Raw genomic sequence first — 23,362 nt, forward strand, 5'->3', positions numbered from 1 at the left:
CTATCTCTATCTATTTTGCAGTCTACTTAAATTACTTCAGAAAGTGAGTTTTGCAATTACTAAAAGAAAATACAGGTAATATATAAATTATTTAATATTTTACATATTTTGTGGTGCAAATATTTTCTTGAAATAGAGATTAATTCAGACAATAAAAAGCCATTGAGCTTTGGATGATGAAAAGGCAAAGCCACTCTACACTGAAACTTGTCCCCTGGTAACAGAGATAGGAGGCTCTGAAAGCCTAGAGTGTTACATGTTGGAGTTACCAGTGAAGGGCAGAGACAGAAAATGTGTTGAAATACTCCTATGCAAAATAATGTGCCAAAGAAAATTTTCACCTCTACAGAAATAATTGTATTTGAGTGGATAGAAGATGTATAGATATATAAAGCTTTATGTAAAGAAAAAAAATAACATTTTTCATGTAATTTCAAGTTGTTAAGAAGAGATGATGGTTCAGGCTTTGGGAGGTAACAATGCCTATTTCCAGGTAATGAAAATTAAAATGTATATGTTGGCAATTGATATTAAATACAAGAGATGTGCACATGGCAGAGCATGGTAGGTGAGAACAAGCTTTCATAGGAAGTGCTGAAGAAAAGACCCATGAATTCAAAAATAAGGAATTAATTTTGTTAGAGAATGCACAGGACTAGGTATACGACATATGTTTGGGTTTTGAGAAGACACTGAAAGTTTGAAAAATTAAGTTGAAAGAATTTTGAGTCTATATGAGAAGAATCAGACTATGAAAAAAACTAACCTGGAAAAAAAAAAAAAGGCAGTCAATGATTTTCAAAACTAAAAAACATTTCATTCAAACTTGTCTTCTGAATGTGACCAGAATGGTCTACCAGCACTGTGGATCCTTTCTTTTCTTCTTTTTTTTTTTCAAGACAGAGTCTAGCTCTATAGCCCAGGCTGGAGTGCAGTGGCACGATCTCAGCTCACTGCAAGCTCCGCCTCCCAGGTTCACGCCATTCTCCTGCCTCAGCCTCCCGAGTAGCTGGGACTACAGGCGCCGGCCACCTTGCCCGGCTAGTTTTTTGTGTCGCCCGGATAGTTTTTTGTATTTTTTAGTAGAGACGGGGTTTCACCGGGTTAGCCAGGATGGTCTTGATCTCCTGACCTCATGATCCACCTGCCTCGGCCTCCCAAAGTGCTGGGATTAGAGGCGTGAGCCACTGTGCCTGGCCTGTACTTTCTTAATAGTGTGTCTGATGACTAGAAATGTTCTTAATTTTAATTAAGTCCAATGCATAAATTGGCCTCCCAAAGCGCTGGGATTACCTGCATGAGTCACCAAGCCTGGCCATGGTGCAACTATTTTTCAATGTGTATGTCTTCATTATACCATGTGATTGAGAGATATTTTATATTTATAAACATTTAAATATAGTACACCGTGTGGTTGAGAGATGGTTCATGTTTATATATATTTAAATGCAGTCTCCACTGTATGCAGCTGTTTAATATATGTTTACTGAACACACACACTGATTATAGTAAATTTTTTTTTTTTTTTTTTTTTGAGACAGAGTCTTGCTCTGTCGCCCAGGCTGGAGTGCAGTGGTGCGGTCTCGGGTCACTGCAAGCTCCACCTCCCGAGTAGTTCACGACATTCTCCTGCCTCAGCCTCCCGAGTAGCTGGGACTACAGGCGCCTGCCACCATGCCCGGCTAAGTTTTTGTATTTTTAGTAGAGACGGAGTTTCACGGAGTTAACCAGGATGGTCTCATCTCCTGACCTCGTGATCTGCCGGCCTTGACATCCCAAAGTGCTGGAATTACAGGCGTGAACCACCGCGCCCGGCCTGTGGATCTTTTCTTTATGGCTAATGTAGGTGAAGTCTCATTTTAAAATTCTTTGCTTTGCATTAATTTTTTTTTTTTTTTTTTTTTTTTTTTACAATTTCAATTGGTAAGTCACAGAAAAAGCACATATGCTGAGTAACAAACATAAAATACTGTTGATCCAGTAGTCATGAATCAGAAAGAAGCGATCTAATCCACTTAATTTTGCCCACTGAAAATGATTAAGACATGGAGAAATAGAACCTGATGTTCATCTTTCAGTGACTTTGGTAAAGGAGAGAGAAAATTCGAGAAGATTAGTTAGAATAGAAAATATAACATGATACACTCCTAAAATAACTAAAGTATATTTTCCTAAAATAAATTAACATATTTTTAATTTTAATTCATCAAGGCTCAACAGAGAATAGAAGATGAAACAGCAAATCTACTACTTGATTCTGCTGAACAAATCATGCCGACATTCAATGGCTCAGTCTTCATGCCCTCTGCGTTTATACTAATTGGGATTCCCGGTCTGGAGTCAGTACAGTGTTGGATTGGGATTCCCTTCTCTGCCATGTATCTTATTGGTGTGATTGGAAATTCCCTAATTTTAGTTATAATCAAACATGAAAACAGCCTCCATATACCCATGTACATTTTTTTGGCCATGTTGGCAGGCACAGACATTGCACTTAACACCTGCATTCTTCCCAAAATGTTAGGCATCTTCTGGTTCCATTTGCCAGAGATTTCTTTTGATGCCTGTCTTTTGCAAATGTGGCTTATTCATTCATTCCAGGCAATTGAATCAGGTATCCTTCTGGCAATGGCCCTGGATCGCTATGTGGCCATCTGTATCCCCTTGAAACATGCCTCCATCTTTTCCCAGCAGTTCTTAACTCATATTGGACTTGGGGTGACACTCAGGGCTGCCATTCTTATAATACCTTCCTTAGGGCTCATCAAATGCTGTCTTAAACATTATCGAACTACAGTCGTCTCTCACTCTTATTGTGAGCACATGGCCATTGTGAAGCTGGCTATTGAAGATATCCGAGTCAACAAGATATATGGCCTATTTGTTGCCTTCGCAATCCTAGGGTTTGACATAATCTTTATTACCTTGTCCTATGTCCAAATTTTTATCACTGTCTTTCAGCTGCCCCAGAAGGAGGCACGATTCAAGGCCTTCAATACATGCATTGCCCACATTTGTGTCTTCCTACAGTTCTACCTTCTTGCCTTCTTCTCTTTCTTCACACACAGGTTTGGTTCACACATACCACCATATGTTCATATCCTCTTGTCAAATCTTTACCTGTTAGTTCCACCTTTTCTCAACCCTATTGTCTATGGAGTGAAGACCAAGCAAATTCGTGACCATGTTCTGAAAGTGTTTTTCTTCAAAAAAGTAACTTGATCATTAGTGACTCCTATAGAGATTTAGGGTTGGTTCTAAGTAAAAACCTAAATGTAATGAAAGTCACAGATCAATATTCTCAAACTACTAGCTCAACACATACCTGTAATTCTAAAGTACACCTCACTTTTTAGTATTTGCTTTGAATCTATATTTTGATAAATTTGGAATCATTTATGTGTCTTATCTACTTTATCTGAAATACTTATCAATATAAAAATAATATGAAATCAGTAATACCAACATCTGCAACATGAAACTTATGTAATTCAACCAATGACTATAAACACCAAGGAATGTACAAGGAGAGAATGCAAAAAAATTGAAAAATATTAAACATATTCACAAATATCATTTTTAGAAAAATAAAATCAGGGATCTGGGTTTACATATTAAATATCCTTCTAGAACCACACAATTTTATTGATTTTTACCTAATTTGAGTTTTACTCACGTTTGGAAGTTTAAGTTCAATAATTGAACATACAAATTCTGTTACCCACTGAAAGCATCTTGAGTACAGAAACTGTATCTTATTTACCCTTTAGAATCTTACTTAGAATCTAAGTAAAAATGACATTGAATAATGAACAGAGTAAACATTTTATTTGTGTCAATTAATGGTATTCAAAAGCCACAAATTTGGAGACTCTAAGGTAATATGCAATCTTACCATACAGAAAACCTGCATACTAGAGATTTTATTTCCATATTATCAGGGTAAAAGAAAGGTGAAGACTTGAAATAATCGTTATGCAAACCTGAAATAATATATTGGCTAAACACAGAACTGACATATAAGAAACCACCTCCTGAATAAGGACTTTAGTCAAGACAGAACCAAACAATTTTTTTTTCCTAAGAATCAAGTTGACAGAGAGAGTCATCTGAATCACTAATTTTGAAAAGATGCATGGTCGAAGGAATAAATAATACAGTAAAACGTTCTGATGTAAAAAATCATATCATTCAAGAGGCAGATATAGATTCATGTAATTTTGGGGAAAAATCTTGTCAATAATGTAGAAATAACTTTGAGTCATAATATGTTTGTTTGTTAAATAAAGTTTATGTAAACATTAACTGTATTTAGAAAGAATCAAAAATACAATGACAAAAGATAAAACAACATGTTAGTTGATAGGCAGACATGTTAAAAATTGTTGAATTATATAAGCAAAACTTAATCATGAAATAACCATTTTAATTCTGGATTAGAGCATTAAATATTTCAGTAGTTATGCCATTAATAATCCAGAAAGAATAATTAATGAGGAGTTATTCTCCCAAAATAAAAAAAAATCATAAATATATGAATTCTTTCAGAAAAGTTAGTATGCATGAAGGATAAAGAATAAAGATAATAAGCATGTGATATTCCTAAATAAGAAACCAAAACAAACAATATGATGATAACTACAGATTAATCACGAGTGAATGAAAAAACTGTATTTCAAAGTATCTGGTATAAAAATGCACCAAATTATATAAATGAAAATAGACAAAACACCCATATTGGAAAATATCAACAGAAAATAAAAATTCAACATAAGTCTATCAGAAAAAACACATTAAATATCCTAAAAAACACATGTTGTTTTTCCTTCTCTGGAGTATGAGGGAACACAAACAACAAAGATCATAAAAACGCACATTATCTAATGGAAAAAATTAAATGAAAAATTTGTGTCATAATTAGACTGTGGGTTGGCATTTCAAGTCATTTAAATCTGTAATTAATAAAAAGAACAATTACAGCGCATAATAATATTACTAGTTTCTGTAACAATGTTGTCCCTGTCCAGTGTTCTCTGCTAAAGAAACCCCAGCCAGTCTGCTGAAGCAATCTCCACATGGAGTACGGCATCTGGTCCAGCTGGTTTCAGCTAGGTGCCAGTCAGCACACAGATCTGTTTGACCTCTTGATTGCCTTTTGGTCTTCTTTACAGGTCAAATTTGTTCCGTGCTGAAGATCTGGGTTCATATTACCTTTTTTTAAGGTGTAAAAAAAGAGACCTGGCCTCAAAATGAGGTTGTGCACATATTTTCTGGGAGTCCGCTCCATTGCTCTTCAATTGAGGGCTCTGGCTAATTGGATGCAGAGTCTGAGGTAATGGACAGCCACTTATAGCAGCTAGAGGGCTGAGATATGAGTCAGACTCATATGCCCTGACTATGATGCAACGAACATCTTAAAAAGAGACATTTATTCCAAGAGTGAATTGTTTGAGGGCTCGAAGGGATTGCCTTAAGTTAAAGATGGATAAACAGGTATCAAAGCTAGGAATCAAAAAGGTCTGTGATTCTCCATTATCCTTCCTTTAACATTCTACCTACCCCTGGGCATGTTATTTCCTCTTCTCTACAATGGGGCTAACAATACAAGCCTCAGAGACTTGTGAGGAATATGTGAGAAAAGGGTCTTCAAGCATGTAGCACAGATCTAGGCTAAAACACACCTTAAACATGTAGGCCCAGGTGTACATACTCTGAGAATTAAGACTCAGAGAAAAATGATTTCAGGTTTAAGTGCAAAGAGACAGAAATGAATGGAGCAGAGTCCAGGATAGCTGTGTGGCTGACGATCCTCTAGCTGGAGCTAGGTCAATGTCTTTGGGCAGAGTGTGTGTGTAACATGCTCAGAAACATGCCAACTGAGACAACAGAATACCTTGGTGATCTTTATTCAACTGTTTATTTTTACTGAGATAGAATTCACATGCCATAATATTAGTAATTTTAAAGTATGCAATTTGATGATTTTTAGTGTATTATAAAGGCTGTGCAACCATCATCACTACCTAATTCCAAAATATTTTTGTCGTCCTAAAAAAAAATCTATACACATTAGTAGCCACACCGGATTACTTCTGTTCCCCCCATTTCCAGTCTTAGCAATCTCTAATCTCTTTTCTGTTTCAATGGATTTTCCTGTCTGGATGTTTTATATAAATAAAGCATTTCATATGTGAACTCTTCTATTGACTTTTTTCAATTCTTTTCAATTAATTCTTATATTAATGTAATATTTTAAAGGTTAATCCATGTACAATATATCAGTAATGCATTTCTTTTTAAGGTTGAGTGATATTCCATTATATGGGTATGCCACATTTTATTCATTTAGCCATCAGTTGATAGACATTTACAATGCTTTCACTTTTTGGCTATCATTAGCTTTCATTAAAAAACATCACTAAGAGACCCATTTGATGTTATTTGTCATACATTTAAAACCAGTCTCATCAACATTTTTCTTCAGTAAAATTCATTTTCAGGGAAGAAGGAATAGACAAAGTATATGTTTAAATTCAAAGATGAGATTAGATATGATGAGACCAGATGAGATAAACTAGTTGAATGGAAAGCAAAGAATGAAAGCAAGATCGTAGATGAACTGTGAAAGAAATGAAGCACAGCAGAAATAAGGTGAAATCAACAGATTTAATGTGTCTCATTCTGTCAAAGTGTTGTTGAAGTCAGACTGAGGAGAGTGAACTGGTAAAAATACAAAGAATAACATTAGAAATAATACTCTCCAGTTGTAGGATATTAATTATCTCTGGAAGGAGGGTGGGAAATATTGTGGAAGTGCAGAAGAAGTATGATTCAATTGTATTGAACCTTCCCTCAAGAAACAGTGTGATGGGTTACATGGGATTTTTAGTTATGCTTTATTTATTTTTTATATATTTTTATTGTATATATTTGGTGAAAAAAGATAAGTGAATATATTCCTGATGTAGTACTTGGCAAACCACTGAGTTTAACAGAAGATAAACAATATTTTTATATTCATAGTAAAAATATCTCCTAATGTGTTTTAGTTTCTTTAGCAAATATTTATTAAGATTATTCCATGCTTTAAGAACTATGATTAGAATTTAGGATAAAGGAATGTTCATGAAGGCAATGAACATAAAGGTGCAGCCCCGTTTCTTACATTGAAGTATATATTCTATGTGTCAATATGATGTTTGTAGAATTTTTAAAGCTTAATTATTGCCTTGTTTTTTCAGTTACAAAGAGAACTATGTTAAATTTTCCTATACTGTAGATTTTTCTTTTTTCCTTGGGGATGAATCAATGTTCTCTTTTCTTTTCTTTTTTTTTTTTTTTTAAACTTTATTTTTGGTTCAGGTGGTACAGGTGTAGGTTTTTTACATGGAAAATTTCATACCACTGGGGTTTGATGTACAAACGATTTCATCAAACAGATAGTGAATGTAATACCCAGTAAGTAGTTTTTCAGCCCTCACCCTTTTCCCACCCTCTGACCTCAAGTAGATGCTGGTGTCTCTTGTTCCCTTCTTTGTGGCCATGTGTACTCAAAATTTATCTTCCACTTATAAGTGAGAACATGTGTTATTTTGTTTTCTGTTCCTGCATTAATTCACTTAGGATTATGGCCTCCAGCTGCATCCATGTTGCTGCAAAGGATATAGTCCCTTTCTTTTTTATGGCTGTATAGTATTCCATGGTGTACATGTACTACATTTTCTTTATGCAGTCCACCACTGATGAGCATCTAGGTTGATTCCATGTCTTCACTACTGTGAATAGCATTGTGATGAACACAGAAGTGTATGTGTTTTTTCGGTAGAATAATTTACATTCCTTTAGGTATATATCCAGGGATGGGCTTGCTGGGTCGAATGGTAGTTCTGTTGCAAGTTCTTTGAGAAATCTCCAAACTGCGTTCTACATTGGCTAGACTAATCTACATTCTCACTGGCAGTGTATAAGCATCCTTTTTTCTCTACAACCTCACCAGCATCTGTTACTTTTTGACCTTTTAATAATAACTATTCAGACTGATGTGAGGTAATATCTTATTGTGCTTTTGATTAGTATTTCTCTAATGATTAGTGATGAGCATTTTTTCATATGCTTGATGGCCCCATGAATATCTTCTTTTGAGAAATATCTGTTCATGTTCTTTGCCTACTTTTTAATGGGGTCGGTAGACCTTTCTTGGATGCATATTTTGCAAATATTTTCTCCTATTCTATAGCTTGTCTACTTACTCTGTTAATAGTTTTTCTTGCTGTGCAGAAGGTCCAGAATAGTATTTCCTAGATTTTCTTCTTGAGTTTTTATAGATGGAGGTCTTATATTTAAGACATTAATTAATCTTGAATTGATTTTTATATATGGTAAAAGATGTTCAATTCAATAAATGGTGCTGGGATTACTGGCTAGCCAATACAATCTTCTGTAACAGATGCAGAAGATTGCATATGGCTAGCCAGTTATCCCAGCACCATTTATTGAATAGGACATCCTTTACCAATTACTCATATTGTCAACTTTGTTAAAGATCAAATAGTTGTAGGCATGCAGCTTTATTTCTGAATTCTCTAAACTGTTCCATTGGTTTATGTGTCTAATTCTGTACCAGTACCATGCTGCTTTAGTTTCTGTAGCCTTCAGTTGTTTAGCAGTTCTAGCAACCTCTGAGCAGAGACTATGGGGTTTCCTAGGTATAGAATCATATTGCAGGTGAAGAGAGATAGTTTAACTTCCCCTTTTCTTACTTGGATCCCTTTTGCTTCTTGTTTCTTTTTACTGTCAAATTGTTCTGGCTGGAACTTCCAGTACTTTGTTGAATAGTAGTGGTGAGAGTGGGCATCCTTGTCTTGTTCCATTTCTCAGGGGGAATGCTTGCACCTTTTGCCCATTTAATATGATGGGTGTAGGTTTGTAATACACAGCTTTTATTATTTTGAGGTATGTTCCTTTAATGCCTACCTTGTTGAGGACTTTTAACATGAAGGGATGTTGAATTTTATGAAAAACTTTTCTGTGCCTATTGAGATAATCATGCGGTTTCGTTTATAGTTCTGTCTATGTGATGAATTACATTTATTGTTATGTGTATGCTGAACCAACCTTGCATCCCAGGAATAAAACCTACTTGATCTTGGAGGATTAGTTTTTTGAAGTGCTGCTGGATTTGGTTTGCTAGTATTTTGTTGAGGATTTTTGACTCTATGTTCATCAGAGATATTAGCCTAAAGGTTTCTTTTCTTCTTGTGTCTCTCCCAGGTTTTGGTATCAGAACAAATCTGGCCTCACAGAATGAGTTAGAGATTAGTCCCTTTTCCTCAACTTTTTGGAATCATTTTAGTAGGATGGGTACTAGCTCTTTTCTATACTTCTTTGTAGAATTTAGCTGTTTATCTGGTCCAGGGCTTTTAATGGTCGGTAGGTTTTTTATTAGTGATTCAATTTTGGAACTTGTTATTGGTCTGCTTAAAATTTCAATTTCTTTCTGGCTCAACATTGACGGGTTGTATGTTTCCAGGAATTAGTCCATTTTGTTTAGGTTCTCTACTTTGTGTCGTTCTGCATTAATTAATTTTACATAAGGAAAAACTAAAAGCCAAAACATATATGCATTTTAAATTAAACTCTCTATTAAAGATATTTAAGAGTAGGGAACTTCTTGGGATCAACAGATTAAAAAAAAAGAAAGAAAGAAAAAAAAGGCCTGTAATTTACTTTTCTAGGAAGGACTGTTCTAATTTTCTGTCTCTTAAAATAGGACCAAAAATCATCTGTGCATAATTGATTTTCTTCCCTTTCTCTTAGCAAGTCTTAGTTCTTACAGGGATTACTGTATTCTAAACCCTGTTCTGCCTACCACTTCCAAACATACTCCTTCCTTCTATCACTGAAATGCCTTCTGGAAGTCCTTTGATGGTCAAGAGTAAATATAAGATACAATATTTGTTTTGTTTTCTACTCCTTTTCCTTAGCAAGCATACAATAACGCTGTCCAATTTGTTCAGAAATGAAATGGAGTCTCAATCGATGCATTGCCTTATTTTAGCGTCCTTTTTCTTTGTCACAAGTGAGGAGATAAACCCTATCTCTGGGGCTCTGAGAGACAGGAATGTGTTTTACTAACAGAAGATGGTTCAACACTGCCATCTCCTGGCCATACTAGATATGCCAGGCCCCCAGGGAATTGAGCAAGACGCTAACCCTTAGAAGTGGCATCTGTTCCTCTGGCTTTAAACTTCCATCTTTGCCCTAGGAAAAAAACAATATCTCTCAGGATTTGAGAGAGGCTAATAAAATTTTGGTAATCAGGGAAAATTATGTTACAAACCACAAATATTCCACAGCTGGGACCAGCAAAGAGCAACATTCCTCTGTGCTAGTCACTTCTCACTGCTGCTTCTGGATATTGAGTAAATTATAGTTAGGAATGTGTACAGCTCAAGTGGAGGTAAAACAGTACATCTTGAAGTATGAGTACAAGTGCAGCTAATGAATGTAGACTCCAGAAAAAATCCAAATCATAAACATGAAGAGTATAAGTATATTTTTGTTAGGGTCTGACTTTGAAATTCTATGAACTACAATTAAAGAAAAATAATGATAAGTTGAAGAATCTGCTTTGGAAGATTGAGATGTTAAGGGCAGTTAGGATCCTGCTATTGGAGAAGTAATTTAGACCTGCAGATGTTTTACCTGAAAGAGAGAAGGATCATGAGTGTATAGGGAAGTTCAAACTGTCCCTCTGAAGGTTCAAGTCTATGTCTGTTAAAATGAATTGACAAAAGACAAATTAACAGGAAAAAGACATAGAATTTTATTAACATGCATAAGCATGGAGAAATCTAAGGAGAATGATCACCTGATAGCTAAATTAAGGATAGATGCTTATATTTCCTCCTTTATAGAGGAGGGGAGAGATTGAATGGGACCTGAGAAGAGACAATAGTTTGAGATGAAGTTCATCTGGGTTCCAGGTGTGGTGTTTAGTTTTCAGTGTCGTCCTCTGTAATATGAGTTTTAATCTTCTCTGGTTAATGGAATTTCAGGGAAGGGATGGGAGGCAATCATGTTCCTCTTTAGGGGTCTGGTGTCTAGGTAGATAAGCGAACTTCAGATAATAGCCTCATCCCATGCTTTGGGAAAGACAAAGAAGTGAAAGACAGGAAGGCCTGGGGGATGTCAGAGAAACCTTGCGGTTGCTTCTTTAGTTCAGAATGTTAAAGTGCTATATTCAGGGATATTAGTTTTCTGGGCTCTAACAATATAATGATCTCCAAAACATTACAGAGTTTAAATCTGTGATAATTATGGTGATGGGGGCCAGGGAAGAACACAGAATAATATTTGGATGTGATGACTTGAGTTCTGGAGAGACATTAGAAATGCTTAGCACTCCACTTATAAAATTTATAGATCACGGGGGGCGGAGCAAGATGGCCGAATAGAAACAGCTCCAGTCTCCAACTCCCAGCGCGAGCGACACAGAAGACCGGTGATTTCTGCATTTTCAACTGAGGTACTGGGTTCATCTCACTAGGGAGTGCCGGAAGATCGGTGCTGGTCAGCTGCTGCAGCCCGACCAGCGAGAGCTGAAGCAGGGCGAGGCATTGCCTCACCTGGGAAGCACAAGGGGAAAGGGAATCCCTTTTCCTAGCCAGGGGAACTGAGACACACAACACCTGGAAAATCGGGTAACTCCCACCCCAATACTGCGCTTTAAGCAAACAGGCACACCAGGAGATCATATCCCACACCTGGCCGGGAGGGTCCCACACCCACGGAGCCTCCCTCATTGCTAGCACAGCAGTCTGTGATCTACCAGCAAGGCAGCAGCGAGGCTGCAGGAGGGCAGCCCGCCATTGCTGAGGCTTAAGTAGGTAAACAAAGCTGCTGGGAAGCTCGAACTGGGTGGAGCTCACAGCAGCTCAAAGAAACCTGCCTGTCTCTGTAGACTCCACCTCTGGGGACAGGGCAATAACAAACACAGCCGAAACCTCTGCAGACGCAAACGACTCTGTCTGACAGCTTTGAAGAGAGCAGTGGATCTCCCAACACAGAGGTTGAGATCTGAGAAGGGACAGACTCCCTGCTCAAGTGGGTCCCTGACCCCTGAGCAGCCTAACTGGGAGACATCCCCCACTAGGGGCAGTCTGACACCCCACACCTCACAGGGTGGAGTACACCCCTGAGAGGAAGCTTCCAAAGCAAGAATCAGACAGGTACACTCGCTGTTCAGAAATATTCTATCTTCTGCAGCCTCTGCTGCTGATACCCAGGCAAACAGAGTCTGGAGTGGACCTCAAGCAATCTCCAACAGACCTACAGCTGAGGGTCCTGACTGTTAGAAGGAAAACTATCAAACAGGAAGGACACCTACACAAAACCCCATCAGTACATCACCATCATCAAAGACCAGAGGCAGATAAAACCACAAAGATGGGGAAAAAGCAGGGCAGAAAAGCTGGAAATTCAAAAAATAAGAGCGCATCTCCCCCGGCAAAGGAGCGCAGCTCATCGCCAGCAACGGATCAAAGCTGGACGGAGAATGACTTTGACGAGATGAGAGAAGAAGGCTTCAGTCCATCACACTTCTCAGAGCTAAAGGAGGAATTACGTACCCAGCGCAAAGAAACTAAAAATCTTGAAAAAAAAGTGGAAGAATTGATGGCTAGAGTAATTAATGCAGAGAAGGTCATAAACGAAATGAAAGAAATGAAAACCATGACACGAGAAATACGTGACAAATGCACAAGCTTCAGTAACCGACTTGATCAACTGGAAGAAAGAGTATCTGCGATTGAGGATCAAATGAATGAAATGAAGCGAGAAGAGAAACCAAAAGAAAAAAGAAGAAAAAGAAATGAACAAAGTCTGCAAGAAGTATGGGATTATGTAAAAAGACCAAATCTACGTCTGATTGGGGTGCCTGTAAGTGAGGGGGAAAATGGAACCAAGTTGGAAAACACTCTTCAGGATATCATCCAGGAGAACTTCCCCAACCTAGTAGGGCAGGCCAACATTCAAATCCAGGAAATACAGAGAACGCCACAAAGATACTCCTTGAGAAGAGCAACTCCAAGACACATAATTGCCAGATTCACCAAAGTTGAAATGAAGGAAAAAATCTTAAGGGCAGCCAGAGAGAAAGGTCGGGTTACCCACAAAGGGAAGCCCATCAGACTAACAGCAGATCTCTCGGCAGAAACTCTCCAAGCCAGAAGAGAGTGGGGGCCAATATTCAACATTCTTAAAGAAAAGAATTTTAAACCCAGAATTTCATATCCAGCCAAACTAAGTTTCATAAGTGAAGGAGAAATAAAATCCTTTACAGATAAGCAGATGCTTAGAGATTTTGTCACCACTAGGCCTGCCTTACAAGAGACCCTGAAGGAAGCACTCAACATGGAAAGGAACAACCGGTACCAGCCATTGCAAAAACATGCCAAAATGTAAAGACCATCGAGGCTAGGAAGAAACTGCATCAACTAATGAGCAAAATAACCAGTTAATATCATAATGGCAGGATCAAGTTCACACATAACAATCTTAACCTTAAATGTAAATGGACTAAATGCTCCAATTAAAAGACACAGACTGGCAAACTGGATAAAGAGTCAAGACCCATCAGTCTGCTGTATTCAGGAAACCCATCTCACATGCAGAGACATACATAAGCTCAAAATAAAGGGATGGAGGAAGATCTACCAAGCAAATGGAGAACAAAAAAAAGCGGGGGTTGCAATGCTAGTCTCTGATAAAACAGACTTTAAACCATCAAAGATCAAAAGAGACAAAGAAGGCCATTACATAAAGGTAAAGGGATCAATTCAACAGGAAGAGCTAACTATCCTAAATATATATGCACCCAATACAGGAGCACCCAGATTCATAAAGCAAGTCCTTAGAGACTTACAAAGAGACTTAGACTCCCATACAATAATAATGGGAGACTTCAACACTTCACTGTCAACATTAGACAGATCAACGAGACAGAAAGTTAACAAGGATATCCAGGAATTGAACTCATCTCTGCAGCAAGCAGACCTAATAGACATCTATAGAACTCTCCATCCCAAATCAACAGATTATACATTCTTCTCAGCACCACATCGTACTTACTCAAAAATCGACCACGTAATTGGAAGTAAAGCACTCCTCAGCAAATGTACAAGAACAGAAATTATAACAAACTGTGTCTCAGACCACAGTGCAATCAAACTAGAACTCAGGACTAAGAAACTCAATCAAAACCGCTCAACTACATGGAAACTGAACAACCTGCTCCTGAATGACTACTGGGTACATAACGAAATGAAGGCAGAAATAAAGATGTTCTTTGAAACCAATGAGAACAAAGATACAACATACCAGAATCTCTGGGACACATTTAAAGCAGTGTGTAGAGGGAAATTTATAGCACTAAATGCCCACAAGAGAAAGCAGGAAAGATCTAAAATTGACACTCCAACATCGCAATTAAAAGATCTAGAGAAGCAAGAGCAAACACATTCGAAAGCTAGCAGAAGGCAAGAAATAACTAAGATCAGAGCAGAACTGAAGGAGATAGAGACACAAAAAACTCTCCAAAAAATCAATGAATCCAGGAGTTGGTTTTTTGAAAAGATCAACAAAATTGACAGACCACTAGCAAGACTAATAAAGAAGAAAAGAGAGAAGATAAAAAATGATAAAGGGGATATCACCACGTACCCCACAGAAATACAAACTACCATCAGAGAATACTATAAACACCTCTACACAAATAAACTGGAAAATCTAGAAGAAATGGATAATTTCCTGGACACTTACACTCTTCCAAGACTAAACCAGGAAGAAGTTGAATCCCTGAATAGACCAATAGCAGGCTCTGAAATTGAGGCAATAATTAATAGCCTACCAACCAAAAAAAGTCCAGGACCAGATGGATTCACAGCTGAATTCTACCAGAGGTACAAGGAGGAGTTGGTACCATTCCTTCTGAAACTATTCCAATCAAGAGAAAAAGAGGGAATCCTCCCTAACTCATTTTATGAGGCCAACATCATCCTGATACCAAAGCCTGGCAGAGACACAACAAAAAAAGAGAATTTTAGACCAATATCCCTGATGAACATAGATGCAAAAAGCCTCAATAAAATACTGGCAAACCGGATTCAGCAACACATCAAAAAGCTTATCCACCATGATCAAGTGGGCTTCATCCCTGGGATGCAAGGCTGGTTCAACATTCACAAATCAATAAACATAATCCAGCATATAAACAGAACCAAAGACAAGAACCACTTGATTATCTCAATAGATGCAGAAAAGGCTTTTGACAAAATTCAACACCCCTTCATGCTAAAAACGCTCAATAAATTCGGTATTGATGGAACGTACCTCAAAATAATAAGAGCTATTTATGACAAACCCACAGCCAATATCATACTGAATGGACAAAAACTGGAAAAATTCCCTTTGAAAACTGGCACAAGACAGGAATGCCCTCTCTCACCACTCCTATTCAACATAGTGTTGGAAATTCTGGCTAGGGCAATCAGGCAAGAGAAAGAAATCAAGGGTATTCAGTTAGGAAAAGAAGAAGTCAAATTGTCCCTGTTTGCAGATGACATGATTGTATATTTAGAAAACCCCATTGTCTCAGCCCAAAATCTCCTTAAGCTGATAAGCAACTTCAGCAAAGTCTCAGGATACAAAATTAATGTGCAAAAATCACAAGCATTCTTATACACCAGTAACAGACAAACAGAGAGCCAAATCAGGAATGATCTTCCATTCACAATTGCTTCAAAGAGAATAAAATACCTAGGAATCCAACTGACAAGGGATGTAAAGGACCTCTTCAAGGAGAACTACAAACCACTGCTCAGTGAAATCAAAGAGGACACAAACAAATGGAAGAACATACCATGCTCATGGATAGGAAGAATCAATATAGTGAAAATGGCCATACTGCCCAAGGTAATTTATAGATTCAATGCCATCCCCATCAAGCTACCAATGAGTTTCTTCACAGAATTGGAAAAAACTGCTTTAAAGTTCATATGGAACCAAAAAAGAGCCCGCATTGCCAAGACAATCCTACGTCAAAAGAACAAAGCTGGAGGCATCACGCTATCTGACTTCAAACTATACTACAAGGCTACAGTAACCAAACAGCATGGTACTGGTACCAAAACAGAGATATAGACCAATGGAACACAACAGAGTCCTCAGAAATAATACCACACATCTACAGCCATCTGATCTTTGACAAACCTGAGAGAAACAAGAAATGGGGAAAGGATTCCCTATTTAATAAATGGTGCTGGGAAAATTGGCTAGCCATAAGTAAAGCTGAAACTGGATCCTTTCTTTACTCCTTATACGAAAATTAATTCAAGATGGATTAGAGACTTAAATTTTAGACCTAATACCATAAAAATCCTAGAGGAAAACCTAGGTAGTACCATTTAGGACATAGGCATGGGCAAAGACTTCATGTCTAAAACACCAAAAGCAATGGCAGCAAAAGCCAAAATTGACAAATGGGATCTCATTAAACTAAAGAGCTTCTGCACAGCAAAAGAAACTACCATCAGAGTGAACAGGCAACCTACAGAATGGGAGAAAATTTTTGCAATCTACTCATCTGACAAAGGGCTAATATCCAGAACCTACAAAGAACTGAAACAAATTTACAAGAAAAAAACAAACAACCCCATCCAAAAGTGGGCAAAGGATATGAACAGACATTTCTCAAAAGAAGACATTCATACAGCCAACAGACACATGAAAAAATGCTCATTATCACTGGCCATCAGAGAAATGCAAATCAAAACCACAATGAGATACCATCTCATACCAGTTAGAATGGCGATCATTAAAAAGTCAGGAAACAACAGGTGCTGGAGAGGATGTGGAGAAATAGGAACACTTTTACACTGTTGGTGGCATTGTAAACTAGTTCAACCATTATGGAAAACAGTATGGCGATTCCTCAAGGATCTAGAACTAGATGTACCATATGACCCAGCCATCCCATTACTGGGTATATACCCAAAGGATTATAAATTATGCTGCTATAAAGACACATGCACACGTATGTTTATTGCAGCACTATTCACAATAGCAAAGACTTGGAATCAACCCAAATGTCCATCAGTGACAGATTGGATTAAGAAAATGTGGCACATATACACCATGGAATACTATGCAGCCATCAAAAAGGATGAGTTTGTGTCCTTTGTAGGGACATGGATGCAGCTGGAAACCATCATTCTTAGCAAACTATCACAAGAACAGAAAACCAAACACCGCATGTTCTCACTCATAGGTGGGAACTGAACAATGAGATCACTTGGACTCAGGAAGGGGAACATCACACACCGGGGCCTATCATGGGGAGGGGGGAGGGGGAAGGGGGGAGGGGGGAGGGATTGCATTGGGAGTTATACCTGATGTAAATGACGAGTTGATGGGTGCAGCACACCAACATGGCACAAGTATACATATGTAACAAACCTGCACGTTATGCACATGTATCCTACAACTTAAAGTATAATAATAATAAATAAATTTAAAAAAAAAGAAAACTGCTTAATCTCACTGAAAAAAAAATATATATAGATAGATCACCTTGATTTAGACCTAGACAACTCATCACTTGCATAACCTCTCTGCTCTCACTTTAAAGAAAAAAAATCACTGATGCATAATATTGTGTTATCAGCCCTGCAACTGAACCATAGTTATTTGCTGGTATATGGTTACTAGAAATCGTTAAGCGTCCCAGCCACAGCCTTTATATTGCAACCAGAATTTTGTTTTGGATGTTTCTCTATTTCTGCGGCTTCCCAAGGCACTTCGACCTCAACATGTTTGTCAATTATTTCCTATGGAATTTCTTGAAGAATTCTCAAATAGTCACATCCCATCATATTTTTCTTATGTCAACTTTCCCAGAAGATAAAAAAATAAAGCTTTCGACTTTCCTTCAGCAGTTAAGTATTTAAGTTAAGTATTTTAAGACTTTAAAAGTCTTCACACTGTGGATATCACTGAATGTGGCTGGATGATTTTGCTAAAGTGTAAACTGGTGAACCTTTCTATGGGTCTCTATATTGGCATTTTTTTCATTCATTTAAAAAAAGATAAGTAAACTGATGGTGTTGGTTCTCTTACTCTTGCTATTCAACAACTTTGTGATTGGATAAGCATAAAATATATAAAAGTACAGAGAATCACAGCTTGGCAAACTCTCTCCCCTTTCTAAGAAGACCCCTGAATGGCTCTGCCTATTACAAATGGTACCTTGTTCATGCCCTTTGTGCTGACATTTATTGGGATCCCTGGTTTGAAATCTGTACAGTGTTGGATTGGGATTCCATTCTGTGCTATGTACATCATTGCTCTGATTGGAAATTCTCTGGTTTTGATCATCATCAAATCTGAGCCAAGCCTCCAGGAACCCATGTATATCTTCCTGGCCATGCTAGGAGCCACAGACATTTCACTTAGCACCAGCATTGTGCCCAAGATGCTTGGTATTTTTTGGTTCCATTTGCCAGAGATATATTTTGATGCTTGCCTCTTTCAGATGTGGCTCATCCACACATTTCAAGGCATCGAATCAGGAATCCTGCTAGCCATGGCTCTGGGCTGCTATGTAGTGATCTGTTATCCTCTGAGGCATGCTATGGTATTCACTCGACAGCTAGTCACTTATATTGTAGTTGGAGTGACATTGCAGCCTGCCATTCTGGTAATTCCACGTCTATTGCTTATAAAATGCCGTCTGAAAATCTACCGAACCAAGTTAATATCCCACACTTACTGTGAACACATGGCCCTTGTGAAGCTTGCCACTGAGGATGTTTACATTAATAAGTTCTATGGCATCCTTGGAGCATTTATTGTTGGTGGGCTTGACTTCATTTTCATCACCCTCACCTATATTCAAGTATTTATCACTGTCTTTCACTTGCCTCTGAAAGAGGCATGACTTAAGGTATTTAATACATGTATTCCCCATATATGTGTCTTCTTCCAATTCTATCTCCTTACTTTTTTTTCATTTTGTACTCACAGATTTGGATCTTATATCCTATCATATGTACACATCACCTTGTCCAGTATTTACCTACTAGTCCCACCAATCCTCAACCCCTTTATCTATGGGATAAATACCAAGCACATTAGAGATGAGATAGTAAAAATATTCTGTTCCAAAGACGAGGCTTGAAATTTGATTGAAATAGTTTCTTCGAAAAGGTAACAGCTCATCTGTTACTAGACCTATGAGATCCAGTCAATGGTTTGGGGTATCATTATGATTGATGAATAAATTAATGTGTCTGTATACACACACACACACATATACACACACATATATATATTCATATCTGTGCAAGCATTTTTCTAGGTATATTAATAGAAATGAAACTGCAGTATAAAAAGTTTGTTCTGTTAATTTTTGATAAGTATTGTCATTTCATTTTAGACAATTTCAGTAGCTCATACTTCCATAAGCAAAATTCAAGTACTTGTTTCCCCGTGTTATATTATTAAAATTTAACCAAAAAATAAAAAAAAAGAGTCCATAATTTTGTTACTGAAAGTCACATGGTTTTATTTTGAGTTTATTTTTAATTCACACTGGATTTTGTTTTTGTGCAAAAAGTGAATTACACAGCTTAATGGAGGAAGCTTAATAGAAGAAACTCTATTTTGCTAAATAGCGTTTGTATTAAGCAATTTATTATCTTTCCATGTTATTCTGTGTTTTTTCGTTTAATATATTACCATAACTTTGTGTATTTTTCCTGTCCTTATTTTCTGACTGTCCTCATACCACCATGCTTTACTAGTTTAATTATTAAAGTTCTAGAATACTTTGATGTCGTAAAGAACAAGTATTTTTTTTTTTTTGACATTTTTGATTGCAGATATCAATTCTGGAGCCAAACCTAATTGTTTGTTTACTGATATCTTATTTTCCTGGAATTTTCCCTGAAGAAAAATTAGATAATAAGATAGAAATTAGTACTCCCTGAGATGTTTCTTTAGCCCTTGTAAGATTTATAAACAAATGTATGGGATACTAAAGTACTAATTTTAAACCTTATTAGACAGCTTTAGTGAAATTTCCTGCAACAAGCTTCTGTTAAGAAAAGCCTATCCTCCTTTCTCAACTTTTCTTTAATGATATGCCTACACCATCATGTTGTGACTTTGTTTTACTCAGTTCAAAGTTATCCAAGCAGCACAACACACAAAAATCAACTGGAACAAAAAAAGTAAATTTAGGCTGCCATTATTATTTACCTAACAGAACTTGCTACATTTATTTTCTTTTTCTTTTTCTTTTTCTTTTTTCTTTTTCTTTTTTCTTTTTTTTTTTCTTTTTTTTGAGACAGAGTCTCCCTCTGTAGCCCAGACCGGAGTACTATGGTGTGATCTCTGCTCACTGCAAGCTCCGCCTCCCGGATTCACGCCTTTCTCCTGCCTCAGCCTCCAGAGTAGCCGGGACTGCAGGTGCCCGCCACCACACCCGGCTAATTTTTTTGTAGTTTTTAGTAGAGACGGGATTTCACCGTGTTAGCCAGGATAGTCTCTATCTCCTGACCTCGTGATCTGCCCACCTTGGCCTCCCAGAGTGCTGGGATTACAGGTGTGAGCCACCACGCCTAGCTTATTTATTTTCTTAAAACAGAAATTACACCTTTTCTTTCCACTTGCCTTCCACAAACACCCACCATTAGACCCACTCACCCACAATAGTGTAGCTGGATGCTGCCAAAAGAGATAAGTGAAAGCACATTATAACCTGCAAACTATGATTCAGAGATTTCTCCTATCTAAATCCATTATTCAATGAAACCAGCTTCCATTTGCATGCTTAGGGTCTAGAACAATAAAACAAACAATAATTTCACACTAAACTAAGTAGTGTTATATGATATGTCTATATTTAAATCCTCCATCTAATTATTGGCTTCTAATTTTTCCATATCTCTTATCTCTCTTTTTCTTTAATTTTTAACTTATTTCAAATTATTATTTTTAAACGTTTCATTGAAGTATATCATACAATTAGAAAGGTGCACCAGTCCTAATACTACATGTTTCTTTTCTTTTCTTTTCCTTGAGCTCTACTCTCACTCAATTGTCCAGGCTGGAGTGCAGTGGCGCAATCATGGTTCACAGCAACCTGAACTGCCTGAGCTCAAGCAATTCTACTCAGCCTCTGGTGTAGCTGGAACTACAGGTGCATGCCACTAGACCCACCTAATTTATTTTTATTTTTATTTGTATAGAGAAGCTCTCTCTATGTTGCTCAGGCTTGTATAGACCTTCTGGGCCCAAGCTATCCTCCCACTTCCACCTTGCAAAGTGCTGGGATTACAGATGTAAGCCACTGCACCTGGCCACAAATTTTCATAGAATGGGCAGACTGAGCCAAAAAAAGCATCCAGATCAAGAAACACAACATGACTGTCAAAGCAGAAATTCTCCTTCACTTGTTTCCTTGTCCCTACCCACGCTGGATAACCACTGTCCCGATTGCTATTACCAAGACAACTTTGGCTTCTTGAGAAATGTACATAAATGAAATATTGAAGCAAATACTCATTTGTTTGCTTCAACTTTATGTTTTTAAGATTTATCTGTATTGTTGCACATAAAAATGAGCTATTTCTTCTCATTATGTTATAAAATTCAATTTTATGAATATACTACAATTTCTTTACATGTTATATACTTTTTTTGTGGGGGTGCTAGGTAATACACAATATTTTTCTATCAAAAGTAGTGTTGCTGTGAGCATTACTTTACATAGTATTGATAATATATCGCTGTATTAAAAGGAGTATATGTATAGAATTAGAATTGCGAGATAATATGATATTCCTAAGCTTAATATTAACAGATCTTGATAAAATTTTTTTTTGAAAACTGATTTTGCAAAAAAGTAATTGTAGCAACTTGTAAGATTACAGTGGATTTTTTTGCAGTTTTTATTGACAAATCATATTTATAGATATTTAGGTAGTAGATGAGATATTTTATTTTGATTTTGATTTTTTGAGACAAAGTCTCATTCTGTCACCCAGGCTGGAGTGCAGTGGTGTAATCTTGGCTCACTGCAAGCTCTGCCTCCCTGGTTCACGCCATTCTCCTGCCTCAGCCTCCCAAGCAGCTGGGACTATAGGCGCCCACCTCCAAGCCTGGCTAATTTTTTTGTATTTTTAGTAGAGACGGGGTTTCACTGTGTTAGCCAGGATGGTCTTGATCTCCTGACCTTGTGAACCACTCATCTCAGCCTCCCAAAGTGCTGGGATTACAGGCGTGAGCCACTGTGCCCAGCCTAATAGATATTTTCATACATGCATACAACATGTAATGATCAAGTAAGGATATTTGGGATATCCACAGCTTAAAACATTTTTCATTTCTTTGTGTTGGAAAGATTTCAAATCTTCTCTTCTAGCTGTTTTTTAAGTATGCAATATATTGTTGTTAACCATTGTCACCCTACTATAATATTGAACATCAGAACTTAAGGTGTCAAGATAAAGAAAGGTTGGGTAATGAGAACAACATACACCTAAGTCCTAGGCAAGCAATTTTTAAGTGTTCTAGTTGCTTCACATCTTTGCTAGCATTTTGTGTCATCAATCTTTCATTTTCTTGCATGTGTACAGTAGCATCATATTGTGAATTTAATTCAAATATTTTTATTTATGTCAAAGGAGTCATATGCATCATTTCTCACATTCCTTTGGCCTAAACCCAACCACATGGTCACAACCAGGGACAGGAGTGAAAAAAATGCAGTCTCTAGATGAGTGGCTATGAGATGAGCTTAAACTACAGGCTGGTGGAGGTGGAGAGGACTCTGTTACTGGGACAGAGACAGAATCCATACTGGGGGATTGTTAAAGTCTCTTCCACAGTGCAATGCTTTTGATACGAAATGCAAAAAGAGCAAGACATACTATATATTATGAAGAAACGTTGGTACTTTTGAAAATGTATTACACATCAAAATAACAGGAGTGTAAAATATGACTTTAATACATGTTATCAGAACTGTATGTACAAAATACCAAGGAGTTTAAAAGAAGAGAAAGGTCACATTGAATGCTAAGGTCAAGGATTTTGGGGAAAGACATGGTTAATGACGAAATATTTGAAACGTTCTTTGGAAGATAGATTGTGTGTGTGTGTGTGTGTGTGTGTGTGTGTGTGTGTGCGCGCGCGCGTGTGTGTGTTTTAAGTGAAGGTATTTCTTTAAAGGATAGTTCTGAAATAACTCAAGGAAAGACACCCAAGAATAAGAAAGGGATACATGCTGTTAAATTAAAAG

General features: G+C 37.3%; 2 protein-coding genes across 2 annotated transcripts; both read left to right on the plus strand.

Annotated features, from left to right (window-relative positions):
* Positions 1-2,237: 2,237 nt before the first annotated feature.
* On the plus strand, positions 2,238-3,222 carry LOC126935148 (olfactory receptor 52A5). The gene has a single exon (XM_050756349.1). The coding sequence runs from the start codon at positions 2,272-2,274 to the stop codon at positions 3,220-3,222; it is 951 nt and encodes a 316-aa protein (XP_050612306.1). The 5' UTR covers positions 2,238-2,271.
* Positions 3,223-18,277: 15,055 nt separating this feature from the next.
* Positions 18,278-19,191, plus strand: LOC126935195 (olfactory receptor 52A4-like). The gene is given in 2 exon segments (XM_050756396.1): positions 18,278-19,052; positions 19,055-19,191. Coding segments are annotated over 2 exon segments (912 nt in total).
* Positions 19,192-23,362: the final 4,171 nt, after the last annotated feature.

Source organism: Macaca thibetana, chromosome 14 (genome assembly GCF_024542745.1).
Source record: "Macaca thibetana thibetana isolate TM-01 chromosome 14, ASM2454274v1, whole genome shotgun sequence".
In the NCBI taxonomy this organism is placed as follows: domain Eukaryota; kingdom Metazoa; phylum Chordata; class Mammalia; order Primates; family Cercopithecidae; genus Macaca; species Macaca thibetana.

Excerpts from the sequence above, each read along its gene's own strand:
- LOC126935148 (XM_050756349.1), top strand. The coding sequence starts at position 2,272 with ATGCCGACATTCAATGGCTCAGTCTTCATGCCCTCTGCGTTTATACTA.